The sequence below is a fragment of the Plasmodium malariae genome, assembly GCF_900090045.1.
Source record: "Plasmodium malariae genome assembly, chromosome: 7".
Classification (NCBI taxonomy): domain Eukaryota; phylum Apicomplexa; class Aconoidasida; order Haemosporida; family Plasmodiidae; genus Plasmodium; species Plasmodium malariae.
In genome coordinates this window covers 1,820,508-1,839,785 of record NC_041781.1, presented here as the reverse complement: position 1 = coordinate 1,839,785, position 19,278 = coordinate 1,820,508, and the positions used below count along the sequence as shown (strand labels likewise).

The 19,278-nt window shown below is 26.9% G+C and overlaps 3 protein-coding genes across 3 annotated transcripts; 2 read left to right on the top strand and 1 right to left on the bottom strand.

Annotated features, from left to right (window-relative positions):
- Window positions 1–135: 135 nt before the first annotated feature.
- PmUG01_07047800 (uncharacterized protein) lies at window positions 136–1,821 on the top strand (the record flags this gene model as incomplete). The annotated part of the gene is made up of 2 exons (XM_029004236.1): window positions 136–333; window positions 634–1,821. 2 exons carry the CDS (start codon window positions 136–138, stop codon window positions 1,819–1,821), a joined length of 1,386 nt encoding a protein of 461 aa, XP_028860945.1.
- Window positions 1,822–6,019: 4,198 nt separating this feature from the next.
- PmUG01_07047700 (cytoadherence linked asexual protein, putative) lies at window positions 6,020–12,310 on the top strand (the record flags this gene model as incomplete). The annotated part of the gene is made up of 9 exons (XM_029004235.1): window positions 6,020–6,890; window positions 7,182–7,787; window positions 7,980–8,033; window positions 8,328–8,390; window positions 8,569–8,700; window positions 8,892–9,077; window positions 9,392–9,550; window positions 10,015–10,781; window positions 10,970–12,310. The coding sequence occupies 9 exons, from the start codon at window positions 6,020–6,022 to the stop codon at window positions 12,308–12,310; spliced, it is 4,179 nt and encodes a 1,392-aa protein (XP_028860944.1).
- Window positions 12,311–14,985: 2,675 nt separating this feature from the next.
- Window positions 14,986–15,952, bottom strand: PmUG01_07047600 (Plasmodium exported protein, unknown function; the record flags this gene model as incomplete). Its single annotated transcript, XM_029004234.1, has 2 exons — window positions 14,986–15,786; window positions 15,896–15,952. 2 exons carry the CDS (start codon window positions 15,950–15,952, stop codon window positions 14,986–14,988), a joined length of 858 nt encoding a protein of 285 aa, XP_028860943.1.
- Between the last annotated feature and the right edge of the window lie 3,326 nt (window positions 15,953–19,278).

Here is a 19,278-nt window from a genome sequence, read left to right as displayed (position 1 = left end):
TGTTTTTCCTTTCGTCGATATACATATGTATAAAAATATTATGACAAATAATAAATAACTCTCCTCATTAAATGAAAAAAAAAAATTATGGGAAAAAATAAAATAATAAAAAATATACTCTTTTAATAAAAAAATATGGTTATAGTTAATGGTGTTGTCAACAATGGTCATAACAGCAATGCGCAAGTTATAGGAAGTGGTTTTAGTATTATGAGCCTACAATATGGTAGTCCCCAAGAGATTATTGCAAAACATAAATTATTTTCTCCTTTTATTTTTTTTTACATTACTCTAGTGTATGTTGTAAATTCCTTCAGGAAGGCGTATGATTGGGTAAGGAACATTTTTTTTTTTTTACGACTTTAACTGCGTGTAGTGGTATAGACTCCCCCTTTTTTTGTCGATTTACTCCTATTTGTGCATTCTTATACCAATTAATTCCATTTTATGCCCCTTTATTTCTAATTTTTTTCCGTTTATATACATAAAATAGCCCATTTTAACAAACATGCATATATATTCCAACAACAGTATTAATGAACTTATTTTTTTTTTTTTTTTTTTTTTAAATATAAGTATTTCAATAAAAACAGCGTTCAACAACCAAGGAGAAATTACATGCTGACAATGCAGTCTGCAATACCTGAGAATAAAAATAAGTTCAGTATTGAAGATGTTTTTAGTGGTAAAACACACATAACAGACTACGCACATAAATTGTGGAAGGGAAATGGGTTAATATCTGGTTTAAATAAGCAAAAGGAAATTCAGCAATATCATACATCCCAGAATTCCGCTTATGGAAGGCCTCCTAGTTACGGTGCAACAAATTTCCCATCCCCTACGAGAAATAGTCTAGTGCCTTACGCAGGAGATTATAAACTGAACGTAAGTTCAGACGATGACTCAGATGACGATTCAGATGATGAGGCTTATGAGATTTATGCTTATGAAGATGATGATGATGACGATGATGAAGACAATGATATCAATAAAAATAATTATCTTAATAATAATGATGATGATGATGATGATGATAAAGATGAAAAATATAAAAAAATGCGTGAACAGATGAAAAAGGAAGTAAGAAAAGAATTAAAAAATAAATTAAAAAGAGAAATAAAAAAAGAATTTAAGAAAAATTTTAAAAAAGAAATTACACAAATTGTAAAAGATACCATAGGAGCTACAGAGCCATCAATTCATTCAATTTTTCCAAAAAAAAGCAACATAGATGACAGACAGCTGTTGGAAAATATTTTACATGGTAGGAAAAATAAAAACAAGGAAGAAGAAGAAGGAGAAGAAGACGATATCGAAAATGGCGGTGCAAATGACAACATGCAGGGGTTAGAAAAATATTTGAAGTTGGCTAAACTACAGAATAAATGTAAAGAAAATGAAAAAAAAGAACAAGATACAGTACAAGAGCTAAAAGATGTACAAGAACAGATAAAGAAAATTGAAAAACAACTTGAAGTGTTGAAAGAAGAACAAAATAAAAATGAATCTGCTAATAGAGAAGAACAAAATGAATATATGACAATCCAAGATAAATATAAACAACAACAAGAAAAAGCTATCCATCAAATATTACATAAAGAACTCAACAGAATGCACACTACAAAAAAACAACAAGAACAACAACTTACAGAACAGTTACAAGGTATTCAAAAAAAATTGCAATTCTTTCGGGACAAACTAGAAAAGACGTTTCAGCAAGTAAAAAATGGAGGAACGGGAGAAGAAGTAAAACTTCCAGATACAGGAGTTATAATAATTCCAGAGATAAAACGCATGGAACAAAAGATTAATTGTTAACAAAACAAAGTTTTAAGCATATATCCACGCATAAAACATAAGCGACTATTAGAAGCACCATCAGTTGGACAGACATATAACAAAAACGAGATAAACTTTAAAAGCATAGTACAATTAAGAAGGGGAAAATGAATGGCTACACATGAATAGGGAAGCGCCGAACCCTATTCAGAGGCACCATTAAACAGGAAAATAAGCATAGCGATCGACGGTGTCCATAATTACACTGAAGCTAGTTGTATATATGTATATATATATATATATATATATATATATATATATATATATATATATATATGTAGATATATGCTTACATGCATATACCGTCCATTCAGAGATGTGCACGTGTGTGTATATGTTTATATATACCACTGTGTACTTCTTTTTCTATGTTTTCTTAAAAAAATAAAACTATATAAAAGCACACGCCTATCGGTGCTACACTCCTATGTCTTTGTTTGTTTGCTTTTTTTTTTTTTTGTTTTTTTATTTTTATTTTTTTTTTTTTTGTTTCGTTAGCTAAAAATAAAAAATATATATATATATATATATATATATATATATATATATATATTTCATTAAAACTCATTTGTTAAAGTATTTCATATATTAATTCTTTTGTGTTTGTTATGTTAGCCAATCCGGTTATCGGCAATGCGTAGAAAGCTCAAAAATGAGCACCAGCATGTTCGCCCAAGATACGATTTTTTGATGATATATTTAAGTAGTAATCCGATTTCTAAATTTTGGGATGAACGCAAATATATGTTTTTATTCAATGCTTAATTATAATTATTATTTATTTTTTTGTTTCGTCTTTTACTTCACTTTATCTTTTCATCATTTCGTCATCTGCAGTTTCGGAGCCCCCCTACTACCAGTTAGCTCGCTTTTTAGCATGCATTTTATCTGTTTCTAAAATTAAATATTCTGGAATAATAAAAATATATTATATACATTTTCCTTTCTTTTATTTCTTTTCCTCTCTCATTGGAAAAATATTGAAGCCTGTTTAGGCTCTCCAGTTAATTTATATACCAATTTTTGAAGCATCATTTTTAAATTTTACCCTACCTTCATTACACACGTACAATACATACATCCTTACATCCATATATACGTACGTACATAAATTTATGCTGTTCTGCTTAATTTAAATTGACGGAGTACTTAAAAAAATTCGTATTTTGAAGTTAATGATAAACAAACGGTTTAACAAAACATATTTGAGGAAGCCATATAACATAGGTACAGTTGAGTATTTATTTAATTTTGAATTATAAAGTAGATTACAATTAAAAGAAGAAAGATTAATACTATAAAAATACTGTACTTTGTAAGAAATTTTAATTGTCTCTTTCTTGTTTTGCTTGTACATTTGTCTAGAATATAGAGTCTGCGACATGCTTAGAAAATGCCATCGTTCTTTATTTGAATTATCATTCTTATATTTATATATTATTTATTACATACTTTTTTTTTTTTTTTTTTTTTTTTTTTTTTCTAGCTAAAATATTAGCTTTGAAATGTTAGGGTAACATGTAAGAAGTTTTCATTTTTGTTGACCACAATGGATAATACAATACTCCAAAAAAAAAAAAAAAAAAAAAAAAAAATATATATATATATATATATATATATGCATAAATATATACGTATGTATGTATGTATGTACGAATGTACATGTATGTGTAAATTTCCTTTTAATAGGCAGATAAACGCAACTCGCAAAGGTAAAACGCATCCAGCCCTTTATTATTTTTTTTTTTTTTCTTATGCTTCACATATTTAACTTATATGGACAGAAAAAGAAAAAGAAATGACACTGCATGTATTGAAAATGGAGAGAAATCCCATAAAAATTTTACAAAAAAATAAACTACTTCAAACAACTGAATAATATCTTTATTATTTACAATTTAGATATAAAATATACAAGTAACACCACGTAACTGAAAACGCATACAACACACATGGGTGTACATAAATATATAAACATATATTTCTACATATATATACGTAACAAGCGTAACAAAGCTTCATAAACTTATTCTCCTCACTGCTTCAAAAATTTTCACTTTATTTTCAAAATAATTCCTTTTTTTTTTTTATGACTTAATATTTTAAGAATTAAAAAATGTAAAAGGAAAAATTAGACGAATAATAACGCAGTTGCTCAGCTCAAAATGACAGAATTACAAAAAAAAAAAAAAAAAAAAAAATACACTGCTACACACCACATATAGACACAGGACAACACTCGTCCTAGAAGACTTCAAGTAACAAAGGATAACATCACTATGTAAACGCTTACTAACTTTTCCCTTTTTCCTTTTTTGTAAAAATAAAAATCAACATTGCGCAAATGGAAGAAAGGTAGTATTTTTCCAAGTTTAAAAAGGTAAAAATAAAAAAAGTCGTAACTTCAATCTAAACTAATAATTAACTTCAAAAAGGATACAAAAGCAGACACATGAATATGTGCGTCCGTTTGTTTTATCGTTTATCTGCTTGTCTGTTTGTTTACATTTTTACGAAACTTTAATGTACTTCAGAAGAAGTATTGTTATATATTTTTTACCACCATATTGTGTATTTTGTATATATATATATATCTATGTATACTTAGTTGGTACGTTAGTTTCTGTCATTCTGTTATGTATGCATAACACAAATTTTAACGCTTCGCCTAATTTATGTAAAAATGATGATTTTCCAAAGTGGTAGTATTTAAGTATTTGTTTCCTTTTTCAAAAAAGAATATGCATATATATATATGCATATATATATATATATATATACATACTTCCCTTTATGCAAAAATAAGTTTTATAAAAAATTTTGCTGCAAAAAAAAAATGTGCAATTATATTTTCATTAATCTTTTGGACATACAAAATGTGTCAAAAAATAAAAACATAGTAATTACGTATCATTATATGCACGCTTTTTAATCTTATTCAAAAGAAAAATTAAAATACATAAAAAGTGCACTATTTATTTACCATCGATAAATATAAAATGGGTAATCATATAGCTGTGCATATTTCATTCCTTAGAAACATCTTTTATGTATGCAAATATATACATATAACATGCATATATATATAAATATATATATACAACAAAATAGTAAAATACATACGAAGTATAATATTTTTTTTTTTTTTTTTTTTTTTATTAATTAAAGGTTTTAATCTAAAATCATATGCCTCTCTTTTTTTTTTTTTTTTTTAAAATGTTGCATATTTTTTACTTTTCTGTTCTTTTAATGGTGCATTTTTTGCTTTTTGTTCGTTTTCTTCAGTGTGTCATAAACGAATTACAGAGTAGTTCTAATGAACCAAAAGCAATTTTATATCCTATTGCGATATACTACTAAAAAAAAAAAAAAAAAAAATTAAAATTAAAATTAAAGAAAATACAAAGAAAAATAAAAGAAGACAAAGTGTAATCATAATAAAATATATAAAGATAAAAAAATAAAGGAATATATGCTAAATGAGGTAAAAAAAAAGAAAAAAAAAATGAATTACAGCCAAAATTGTATATTTCAAATTGTAAATTTTCTCAAAAAAATAAAATCCTTTTCATCAGCAGCTCATAACCATAAATATTGTGTTTCCACAAACATTCATGTAAAAGTAAAAAGAAAAAAAGAAGACGCAAGAAGGAAAAAGGAAAAAGGAAGAAGTAAGGAGTAAAAAGAAAGAGGTAAAACGTAAAAAGTAAGAAGCAAGGAATAATAAGAAAGAGGTAAAAAGTAAAAAGGAAGAAGACGCAAATAGGAAAACTTAAGGCTTAATAAAAAGACTTCTTAATCAAAGGAACGCCTTAAAAACGCACTAACTCGAGTGCAGAGGTATACCCAAACATAAAAGCTTATACTCACGTACACACATATTTTTATGCGTTTGTATTATTCCGTTTTCCCCCATTTTTTCCCATGTTGTCATATGGATTAACAGCGAATCGCTATGTACCTACCGTTTTTAACTTACCTTCGTACTTTTTGTAAATCTCTATTTACATATAGATTTAAATAAATATATATATATATAAATATGTAAGTGTATACACACATATGTATAACCTTACCTTTTTATCAGCAAGGGCGCACATGACTACCGCACCTTTTGAGGTATAAAAGAATAATTTTTTATTAATGTATGTATAAAGTAAATAGGGATTTCTGTACAATGAAAATTTGGTTTATTCAACCAATCATAATTTATATACTAACAATCTTAGCTAGAAATATACATTGCTCCTACAAAAATGATAACATCAATGAATTAAAAAAAATAATAAACAATGAAGAGTTATATGACAAATTAGGACTATTAGAAAACCTGTTATTGCAAACGTTAAATCAGGATACATTGAAAATTCCTATAGTAAACCATGAGATCGAACAATATTTCGATTTGTCAAAATTTCAAGTTAAAAAATTTATTACTGAAAATGGGGATGAACAGACTTATCTTGTACCTACACCTAATGCGGGACCGGAGGACATAATAAAATATGAAAATGTTTTAAAGATACAGGTGTCTATAAATTATAAAGTTAACATATCAGATTTAATCAAAAAAAAGGTTTTAACTGTAAGGACTTTAAAAATTATAAAATTTATGCAATTACCTATGAAATCTTACAAAAAAAATTATAATTATAAAGAAGCTTTACTAGAACTAAATAACCTCTTTACTAAGGAGAGAACTGATCTGAATAACAAGGGTGATGAGGGTAAGGAAACGAATACATATTTTGTGAAGAGACTAATACTTGAAAATAAGGAAAGTATAGAAAATAAGGAAAGTATAGAGAATAAGGAAAGTATAGAAAATAAGGAAAGTATAGAAAATAAAGAAAACATAGAAAATATAAGCAAAGATATTAAAGAGAAAATTTCTTTATATATGCCTATTGATGCAAATATGGACAAAATTAACCAAGAAGATCTACTCTTCACATATCAACCGAATATACAGTTTATGGAAAACTTAGACAATCTGGCAAATCGCTACAACATTGGAGTGTTTAACATAATCGGGTCTCATTACATGGGTAACCATCCACTCTTGCATCAACCACTCAGCTGTAGCTTTGCTTTGTTACTCTTTTGTCGTTTTTTTTGTCATTTTTTCGTCGCTCTTTCTTCATTTTTTCATCGCTCTTTCTTCATTTTTTCATCGCTATTTCGTTCTATCTTTTCTTCTCTTTCCTTTTCCTGCCCATCTCTCGTTTTTACAATCATCTGTTACGCGTCCATGTGTGAGCCTCCATCAGTGATATCAATGAACATCTTCTATTCATTTCTCCCAATTTTCATCCTCTTTTTTTTTTTTTTCTGTGCAGCGTTGGGGCACTTTATGATTTTGAAACTAGCCCTCAAGAATTACAACCAATATTTCGATCAAGGTAATTTAAGGTTTCATAGCTGGCTAAGTATCCTACGTTTTAATGAATCGGACAGGTTTAAAGTGTTAGACTTAAATTGCGATAATGAGAATACATATGGAAGTTATATAAAAAGAAGAAAACAATATTTAAATGATAATATTATGTCAACATCTGAAGAATGTTCAATACTAGAATTTTTAATTCATAACTTTAATAAATATCAAATGGAGTTATATATAAATGCATCTAAATTAAATTTAAATATACAAATACTACTAGAAGTAGACCATTTGAGGGAAAAATTTTTTCAATTTATGTGTAAAGAAAATCATATAACATGTAATATATATGAAGGACCAAAATTTAAAGACCAAAATGAGATGAATATACAATTTTATGATAAATATAACTACCAGTTTGAACAAACTAAATTTTCTGATCAGATAAGCACCAACCCATTTGACGTTTATATAAATTATTACCATTTTGTAAAGTATTACAACGAATTTAGTGGGGACCAAGTTTTTTATGTGCACCTTTTAAATCTAGTTGGCATTCTAAGTAATTATTCGTTCATGCGTTGCTTTTAATAGAAGCAAACTACATCAATTTATCATAACAGCTTCGTTAGTTAACATGCCAATTGCATCATTTAACAAATACACCCGTTTTTCTGTTTCTTTTTACATACCAAAAGCAGCATATTTCATCTTTTTACTGCCAATTCATTTTCCCGTTATCTGTTATTGTTAGGTGGGGACATTAGCGCATACGTTAGTTCTCTCTACCTCCCAGGGTATTACAACGGTAAGGGGGATAAGACGACAAAACGGAAAAGCGGCAAAACAGAAAAGCGTAGAAGCTGCAAAATGACCATACGAATGACTTAACAAATATGCACACATACATTTTCCACTTTTAATTTTCCACTTTTTATTTTCCACTTTTTATTTTCCACTTTTAATTTTCCACTTTTTATTTTCCACTTTTTATTTTCCACTTTTTATTTTCCACTTTTTATTTTCCACTTTTTATTTTCCACTTATAATTTTCCACTTTTTATATTACAATTTTTATTTTCCACTTGTTTCCTCTTTGCAGCGATACAACTTGCCTACGAAGATGACAAGCAATTGAAGGACCTTTATGACAATCTCCAAAATTGTAATACAAATGACAAATAAGATTATTATTACTCTCTAAAAAAAATGAGAAGCAAACGATGAGTAATGAACGACGAAGTTTCATAAGGACAACTGCAAACTACTTTCACATATGTAATATCATCATTGAGACAGAGTTACATATTTCAAAATTTACTATTGTTTTCTAAAACCTACAGGCATTAGTATGTACCATATCAGAAACAAAAAAGAGAGATTTCTATCCTTTGAAATTAAATCATCATTCCGTCGTAAAACGCACGATTTGTCAGAATATAATATTTGTATAGGAACCCTTTTTTATATTAACAGTAATAACCCTTCAAAAATAGATAAAAATGTAGTTTCCATTTTCTTTTTCGAGCGTCCTCTTAATCGCTCTTCTTCCGCTTCTTCATGTTACTACATTTCCTCTGATTATTCATATTACATGTACACTACATTCTTGTGCTCCCATTTCTCCCTTCCCCTCACAATGTACTTCCCATTTTAACTTTGTCAGGTCAAGTACCAGGAGGTATGTCAATGCTGCAAAAGTTCAATGCATATACAACGAAAATATTAAAAGTAAATGTTGTTAGTTCCCTCATCCGATATCTAAATATTTATGAGGATTACAGTAACTTTCTCATGCACGACTTGAATTGGTTTACCTTTTTGTTCTTATTCAGAATAACATCCTACAAAGGTATCTAGAAAAAAAAAAAAAAAAAAAAAAAATGGAGCCGCAAATTTGGCTCTCGTTAGTATATTCCCGTCTTTTCCCCTTTTTAAATCCGTTATTGCACACTTAAATTTTTAAGTTACTCTTTGAACATATTATAATGGTCGCATAACAGTTCACCATTCTGCAATTGTAGTAGTGGTATTTGTGCATATGAGTATTTTTTTGTACTGACCTCATGGGGTGTATTATCTGTGTGTACGTGTGTACACATGATCTGAACACATGTCCACATAAGCCCCCTCCCCCCCTTACCTTCTGCCCTTATACATGTACAGACATTCCCGACCGCAGCATAGCGTATGCCATGTACTTGAATTTGAAAAACGAAGACAAGGATAAAAAAACGATGGTAACAAACCACTGGTTTCCCTCATATTTTAAGAAGTACTACACGAATTATATAAGGAAAAACGAATCCGTGTATTTTTTGGAGGGTAAGGCGCACTTAACGAAATGAAAAGGAACGAGACGAAAAAAAATGACTTAAAATAAATGAACAAAAATAAGTAAATCAAAATAAGTGAAGTAAAATATAACAAAATGGAGCAAAACGAAATAAACGAAATAAACGAAATAAACGAAATAAACGAAATAAACGAAATATACGAAATAAACAAAATAAACGAAATAAACGAAATAAACGAAATAAACGAAATAAACGAAATAAACAAAATAAACGAAATACATTTGTAAATGACGAAATAGCCGCTAGGCGGTCGCGGTGTAGTCATAACGTAGCTACGAAATTATAGCAAAGTTATTTGGGGAGTACAGAGAGTGCTTCCGAACTAGTGCTTCCCCCTCCACGAACCGCACAATTTATCGTAGCGATTATTGCAAATAAATTTTTTTTTTCCCCTTTTTCCTTTTTTTCCTTCCCCCCTCACCACCTTTGCAGAACTGGAACAGCTAATCAGCAAAGACTTCGTAGAAAAGGTCAAGAAATGCATAAAGTTCATAGTGCACGTAAATTCAATATTACAGTTGGACTTCTTTTATTATCTAAATGAAACTCCACTTAAGGATCAACATCCATTCGGTATAACCATGACAATTGAAGGGAAGTTTAAAGATTGGTTTGTTAATCACTTAACTGGGTTTACACTAATAAACTATGAAGTTCAAGATTCAAGGTTTGATATCCCAGAAAAAAAAAAAAAAAGAGAGTTTATTGCTCCAAAATATAGTATGTGGACAGAACATATGAAGAAACTAATTGAAGAAGCATATATAAAAAATTTTAATCAAAGACATGTAAAAACTTTATTTAAAAAATTTGGTCCTTACAATATAAATAACAAAATTATGTTAATGAGAGATTGCTATGAGCTCTATACAAAATATTATAATGATATGTATTTTGCAGGTGATATCATGCTTTTAAGAAAATTTTTTGGAGCTACTCCAAAAATTAATATGAAAAGAGAACGAGCACGTTACTTTTTACATAACATTCATGGTAATCCGATGAACTATTATAAATTTGGAATCATATATGGATATAAAATAAATAAATCTCTTTTAAAAGAAGTAGCAGAAGAGTTATTTGCCATTTACAAAATGAACAAGTCCACTTTTTCCTCTACCTCTTTCATGCAAACTGTGCGCTTGCTCTTTAAGAAGATCCAGTACAGCTACTTCTCTCACAGGAGAAACGATGACATAGTAAGATACGTGCATGAATGTTCCTGCATGTGTAAATTGGATTGTTTATGTTTTCATTATAAATATATATATATATATATATATATATATGCACATACATACACTTTTTTCTGCACATGTTACTTTGTAATCCGTGCGCGGTGTACATACTTTTACCCCCTTTTTTTTTTTTTTTTTTTTTTTTGCAGGGCATGAATAACATATTCTTCTTCAACGTTCGGAATGATTACTCAAAGTTAAGCATTGAAGAGAGAGAGGAAGAAATACATAAGTCTATGGCATCGCGTTTTTTTGAAAAAACCATGTTTTCAATATTCCAGATGATGTTTGTTGTACAGATAAGTAGTCATATAAATGAACTTGATAAATCTTATGGAAAGGCAAAGATGATGGGTATGTCAGTACATGAAGAACCACAAATGCGTTTTGCATATGTATATTATGGTAGCATGTTTGACAGTATTATAAATGTGTTATTCCCTTTATATATAAAGAAACCAGTCATACAGTTAAAATATGGAAAAACGTTTATTCTAGCTAATATGTATAAATTAGCTTCAGATATATTCGCTGTATTTAATTTAAATAATTTAAGCGTCTTATGTGAATATCAGGCTGTAACTAGTGCTAATTACCACTCCTTCAAGAAGATGTCTCAGTTCATTGACAGGAAGTTTGTACCCATAGTTATAGCCGCGTTCTATATGAAAGTTAAAGATGAAATGAAAGAGGCTAGTAGTACTTTCTGGAATGCATATTATGAGAGTAGGCTTAAGGATGGAAAATTTACCCAGTTCTTTATCTACTTGTCCATATATATGGCTGGTAATACACTGTATCGAAATGTTCTGTTCTTCCCCAATCATCTTCCAGATGAATTGAAAAAACAAACAAAGGGTTTAATAATAAATCAACCGAAAGAAAAATTAAGTGTTCATAGTATTAACGGTCAGGTAATTTTCGGTGTTGTACACAGTTTATCAGTTACATTTTTCATTTTTACTTTAATGAGATGGTATGCTTTCTTTGATAATGTAACGTTTCTATTTAGAAGTACTTTTCGAGTAATTGATAGATTCTATACTATTGCTGAAACTTACATTAATATGTTTATTAAGTCCATTTTTAATAAATGCACTGTTGATGTTTTATTGAAATCCCTTAAAAGAGCATACACTGGCACCCAAAATGAGGGTTACTATGAACAAGCAATGGAATCAAGAATAGACGCGAAAAATTTTAGTGAAGAAGAGATAAATCATATGGATGTTAATTTATCATTATTACAACCGGTACAGATTGAAAATCCAACACATCATACTAGTCTTTTCTATCAAGATAATAATTCTTATTTTGAAGGTTTAGACGAAAATGAGGAATACTTAAACGAAAGAGACATTATATTTTACGAAGGAGAGATGATTGACAAAACGGAGAGTTCAAATGAGGGTTCGACGGAGTGTTCAACGAAGAGTTCAACAGAGCCTACGACGGAGCCTTTAAATCAGACTCCTGTAAATAATACCTAGACAGAAAAACTATTGGAATTACTCGCTTGAAGAGTGGTTATTCTACATGCTTGAAAGGGGTGCAACGGACCCTCAACTCAGGAAGGGGGAGAAGGAGTACGTACAAGCATATTTATGCACAATAGTATGCGTACAATACTTATAACTTGTAATTGCCTATCACTCGGGTTTAGCAAAAGTAACATTTAATACTTGGAGGGAAGGTGAACCACATAGACATATATATATATATATATATATATATTCTCGTACATATACACATGTATATATACTTATATATATATGAAGGTATTCCTGTTTTTATCATAGATCCTGCAAGCATAGCCCCCCCCCTTTATATGAATGGTTTTCTTTTTCACTTTTTAATCAAGTGTATGATGGCATGTATGTTATAACGATGAAAACTGGGGGGGGAAATAAGGGAAAACACACAGAAAACGAATTTTTCCCATTTTTTAAAATTCGCATTTTGATGTTCATTTGATATGTTTCATTTGATATGTTTCATTTGATATGCTCATTTGATATGCTCATTTGATATGTTCATTTTGATGTTCATTTGATATGTTCATTTGATATGTTCATTTGATATGTTTATTTGATATGTTCATTTGTTAAGTTCATTTGTTATGCTCATTTGTTATGCCCATTTTGATGTTCACTCTCCACCTTTCTCTCAGTGCTTTACCCATTTTGTATTTTTCCCTTTTCCTTATTTTACTTTTTTTTTTTTTTTAAATTTTCATTTCCTGCATATTGGGAAAAAAAGACTTTTTCGTGTATTCTTCAGATTCTTCCCCCTTTTTATTTTTTTTTTTCTTTGCTTAGGTTTTATTATTTTTCCGTAATTTTGTTTCTTCCTCTTCCTCATATTTTAGCATTTTTAAATATTTTTTAAAATACTTCTAAAAATTGACATTTAAAAAAAAGTAAAAAAATTTTCCAAATGTTTTATATAGTACCCATTTAAAACGATTTTGCTCAATTTTCCTTTTTATCACTTGTTAGTGAACAAAAGCATATAATTTTTCAGATTCCCATACAATTGTCCCAAAGCTACCTATGCATACATATGTAAATCCATGCACAACACAAAACATATCACACACACTATACAGAACTGAATCAGTGTGTTATTGGCCCAATGCATTTATTTCGGTTTTCTATTTTGAATGCAGAAATTTAACACGTTCAACCAAGAAGAGGTAGTAGTGAATATATATATATATATATACATATATGCATGGGTATTTATTCCTACTCCATAGGTATTGTAACAGCAATAAGGGATTTTGTAATAGGAAATAAGGCTATTATATGTCCTTATGGGAGAAGAGCAAAGATAAATATAAATACGAACATTTTTTTGCCAAAAGTTTAAGATTAAAAAAATAAATATGTAAGCATTAAGCATATATGTAATTATTCGCACTCATGGGTATAATACTACGAATATGTACATATATACACAAATGCATATTCACACACATATATATATACACATGAACAATTATTAATAATACCTATGAATATATTTTGGAGCAACCACATTAGGGAAAAAACAAGAATGTATACATTTATAAGAGTTCCGGAGACATAAAATTAAAAAAAAAAAAAAAAAAAAAAAATTAAATATAAATATAAACATATAAACATAAAATATAAACATAAACGTGCTCATAAGCAATTCTTGCGTTATAACAACATATATTTGGAGTTACAAATTAATAAATAATTCCATTTTAATTATTTTTTTTTTTTTTTTTTAAATAACATGAAGATAAAATTAACAAAACCAATACGTAAAACGGTTATTCAAAATAGACAACTAATTATGCGTTTTCAGAAATTCTCAACCAATGATATACTTCAAACATAACATCATTTAGCCTCTTTTTACAAAATAGGAAAAAAAAAGAAAAAAAAAGGAAAAAAAAAAAAAAAGATATTCTTAAAAATGTTCGATGCAAAACTGCATGAAGAAAAAAACAGAATTTAAAATATTTTATAAAACATAATATATATATATAAACATAATAAAAGGAAAAAAATAAAATAAAAAAAATGACGTGAAAAAAATTAAGTACAAGAAATAAAATACACTAAATAAAATAAAATTTGGAGCTAATTCATGCTCAATTTATTCAAAGTAAAATATAAATGATGTCAATCAAATTTTCACGCATAACACAATATTCTACACGTAAGATACACCCTTATAACATGCGTGTATTCCCCCTCTTCATATATATTAAAAGTACAAATTGTACATCTTTATTATATAAAAAATATATCCTTCATTTTCAATTATCTCTATATTATGCTAACTCTTACCATCGTCTTATTTTCCTCCTTATATATATATATATATATATATATATTTATTTATTTATTTATTTATTTAACGGTTAATGGAGTACACAAAGGCAATAAGGCAGTCATATATTTTACATACAGACGCTGTTACCTTACCGTATTTTACAGGTATACATGTATATATATATGAAGGCACATCATTATCATAACATGTTCTTACTTGGATATCACTACTTTACCGCTCTTCATAGTTCTTTTTTTTTTTTTTTTTTTTTGTGTTCCCCATGTTCTTAGTATTCAACCTCCTAAACTAGATCACAGGATATATTTTTGCTCATCATGTCAAGTAAAACTTTTTATCAACTATTGTCCTTTTTATTTGTTGCTGCATCCTCATCCACCTTAGAAGCTTTTTTTTTTTTTTTTTTTTTTTTTAATTTTTTTTTTAATTTCCTTTTTAATTTTTTCTTTTCTGTCATTGTGCTTTTTATATTTCTACTGATAAATCGTTCTTTAAATTTCATCCACTCCATTATAACTTGATCTATAAATAAAGTTTTCTCTTCCTTAAGTGTGTTATAAAACTCTATGAACGAATTTCTTTTTAACGAAATAAATTTATTACATTCTTCATCACTGGGATTTTTATTTTTTAAAGCTAAATAATCTTCATAATCTTTATATTCTTTTTCTGAAATTTTCTTATTCAATATATTTTTATATTTCAACCATACTCCATTGCCCCATGAAAAATATATATTATTTATTAAACATATTCTTGTGAAATCCCAAAATATTTCTTTATTTATTTCATATAAATGTTTCCTCCACTGTAGAAATTCTTTTTTCCACATTTGTTCTAATAATTCTAGACTGTCTTCATCCAACTGTTCACTTCCTTTTCTTTTTCTCTTTTCAGGGTTTAATTCATCCAAATATATACTTTCATTATTATTTGGTAAATCTGGGCAAAATACTTTCAAATCATCAATTCCTTTTTTTTTAAACTTTTCTTTTGTTTTTTGATCTTCTTTTCCATGTTTTTCTAAATCTTTATCATTTTGTATTCCTATATCTATTTTAGTCAAAATTCGTGAATTTCCATTTTTACATTGCATGTCAGGAGATTTTTCTTTTACGCCCAATTCTAAACTATTTCCCTAAGAATAGAGAACGGGAAGAAATGTATACAAATATATATACATGTATATAAATGTACATACATTTACATATGTATATATGTACATATGTATATCCTCGTTTATATACCTTCACTATAAACAGTAGAAGAGAAATTAGTGTAACTCTTAGAATAGATGAGAACATAATTTTTTTTTTTTTCTATTTTGTTCCTCATTTTTCACATAAAATGAAGCACAAAAATGACTGTAATAGTTATCACTTTACGCAACCTTCAAAGTCTGCGTATACAAAAAAAAAAATTTTACACAAATTATTATTCAAAAAATTAGAGATGTACACATGGGCATATCTTTTTCCTAATTTAATTACAAATGTTCTTTTTTATTAATTTCCTGCTATTATCAGGTGTGATATATATACATATATATATATATATATATATATATGAACTCATTTACGACATAACCAATGCTTAAACAAACACAGGAATTATAGCATTTTTTTTTTTTAAAGCTTTCCTGTTTTAATCTAAAACAAAAGATCTGCTCAGGAACTTCAATAAACAAAAAAAAAAAATTCTCATAACACCTATTCTATACACACACATATACATAAATATATATATATATGTAGAAAACATATACAGTCAAAAAACGATAAAAAGAAAAAATTAAAATTTTCAATTTTAAAACTATCTTTCAAAACTGTTAGTGCAGTTCTATACTACAACCGCTTATAATAAGGCGTTAATAAAAAATTAAATAAAAAAGCGCATAATATTTGTTTAACATAACTATATAAAGTTTATAATTTTCACAATTACTATAATGGTTTATAACAATAAATAAATATATATATACATAGGAATATGTAAACTATATATTTTAAAAATGAATGTTTATTTTCTTAGGAATAAAAAAATTGAAGAGGGAAAAAGTTCAAATAACTTTTACAAGTTAAAATTAAGGTTTTCTACCAAAATATAAAAACTGTTTATTTGTTATTTTTTTGGGTATAGATTATAACCTTTATTTTTATATTTTATTCCTCTTTTTTTCACTCTATTTATATTTTATAGCTAATTCATAAAATAATAGCTTAAAACGCTTAGATTTCTACATATATATATATATTAATTATATATATTTTTTTTTTATATATATATATAATAAATATTATTCAAAAAATAGTGATTCCTTGTTTTTTTTTTCAGGTTTCATTTGAAAAGAAATGTAGTTTTTTTGTTTTTTTTTTTTTTCATGTACGGCTACTTACTAAATGCTATTAAAATAAAAAATGATATATGTGGAATTATAATACCTAATATAATTATTTTATTTTTTTTAATGTTTACCTATAGAGGGAACACGTAAAGTGCAGTAGTGTAGTTTTCAATTACATGTACGTAAATATACATATATTATATATATATTATATATATAAATATATGTATATAATATATGTATATTTTACTGCAAAAATTAAAATAATATAAACCTGTTAATCTTTTTAATGTGCTTAAAGAACAAAACACCTTTTCTTATTTTTTCCTAATATTTTTAATTTTTTGTAATTTCTTTTATTTTTCTTTTTTATAATTTTTTTTTTTTTTTTGCAAAACTAAATTTGCTTCATTTAAATGTCACTACTTTCATACTCTATACACGAGTGGTAATTCATAAAATTTATTAGAATATCTTTTTTAAAAAAAAAAAAAAAAAAAAAACTAATTATATTTCATATTAATTTAAATTTTTGTCACTGAAAAAATATTAATTTTTACTGGTAAATGGAACAAAAATAAATAATAAAAGACTGTCAATGAATTTTACTATGTATCACCTATGGCACATATTTAATTTTTCCCTATAATATTTATGCTTATAATATATATATATATATATATATATACATATGTATGTGCCATGTATTATATGTTAAGGAACCCATATCGTCTATTTTTTGAAGCATTAACATATAAAAAAAGGTCTATATATATATGTGTATAGTATGTTTTTATAGGATTAAAGAAAAATTTCTTGCTTCATTTTAATATTGTATAATGTATAATTTTTCAAATGTTTTTTCTACTTTTAAAAAAGCTTTCCACGTTTTAATCAAATAAAATTTAAAGAAATAAAAAATAAATATCCGCCTCGCAAGAGGACGTCTCAAAAATGTACATTTACAAGAAAAAAAATAAAAAAAGAATAACAATAAAGGAATAACATTAATAGTAATAGTAATACTAATACTAATACTAACAGTAACAGTAACAGTAACAGTAACAGTAACAGTAACAGTAACAGTAACAGTAACAGTAACAGTAACAGTAACAGTAACAGTAACAGTAACAGTAACAATAACAGTAACAGTAACAATAACAGTAACAGTAACAATAACAGTAACATTAATAGAAATTGCAACATGATAAGTATACGTATAAATATAATAGGCTTGTAAGGGGAAACAATGAAACTTGTTAAAAACGAACTTAAAAATTATGTACATGTAAGGTTATATTAATATAGTGAAAAAAGCACTATAATTAAAAGAATTTGCAAATGAAAAAAACATTAACATGTAATAAAACAGCCAATTTTTTTTTTTTTTTTTTTTGTTAAATATTCAAGTGTGCATTTTTCCTTTACAGTCGTACATTAATATAATTTTTTTTTAAATTAGAAAGTCTTCCCATTTATAATGTGTTAAGTGTTAACACCTGAGATGTAGTGTTAGCAGCTTTATATATAAACGTCATTTCCAAATTATAAATTGTTTATTTTTTTTATTTAATATATTTTATATATTCCGTATGTATATGTGCACATATATGTATACACCTTTGCCTATATGCAAATGTTCATATGTATGAATGTATTCTATATATGGCTATTTACATGCTACATATGTGTGTTGTTTTCTGTATTTGTACATATAGGTATATCCATGAAATACTCTTAAGAAATTTTTGTTTTTTTAAAGCTCATAAACTTAATGTTATAATTGTTGTTTGTCATTTATTGGTTCATATATAATAATTATTTCCTATATTATGTGTTTTGGGTTTACTTCTTCAAAAGTAGGTTATATATCATTTTTACGTACTTTAAATATGCTTGTCCGTATTTTTTTTTCTATTTTGTTTTTGATCGTATATAACATTTCTACGTTAAAAATTAATGGCAATTTTTTTCTTAACAGGCAAGAAAAAAATAAAATAAAATAAAATAAAATAAGAAGTAGAAGAAAAGGAGAAAAGGATAAATCATTCGCAATGAGAATTTTGAAAAAAAAAAGAAAAGTAAAGAAATGATAGGGTTATCTAAATTTGGTATATTTTAATAATAAAATGTAAAAGTTAAAAATTATTTAAGTTTTTCTAATTATTATTAACAGATATATATTAAATGAAATAAATAAAAAAAAATATAAATATAACAAAGGGAAAAAAAATGCAAGATATCATATATATATGTGAGGCAAAATATATTATAAATTGTGTTACA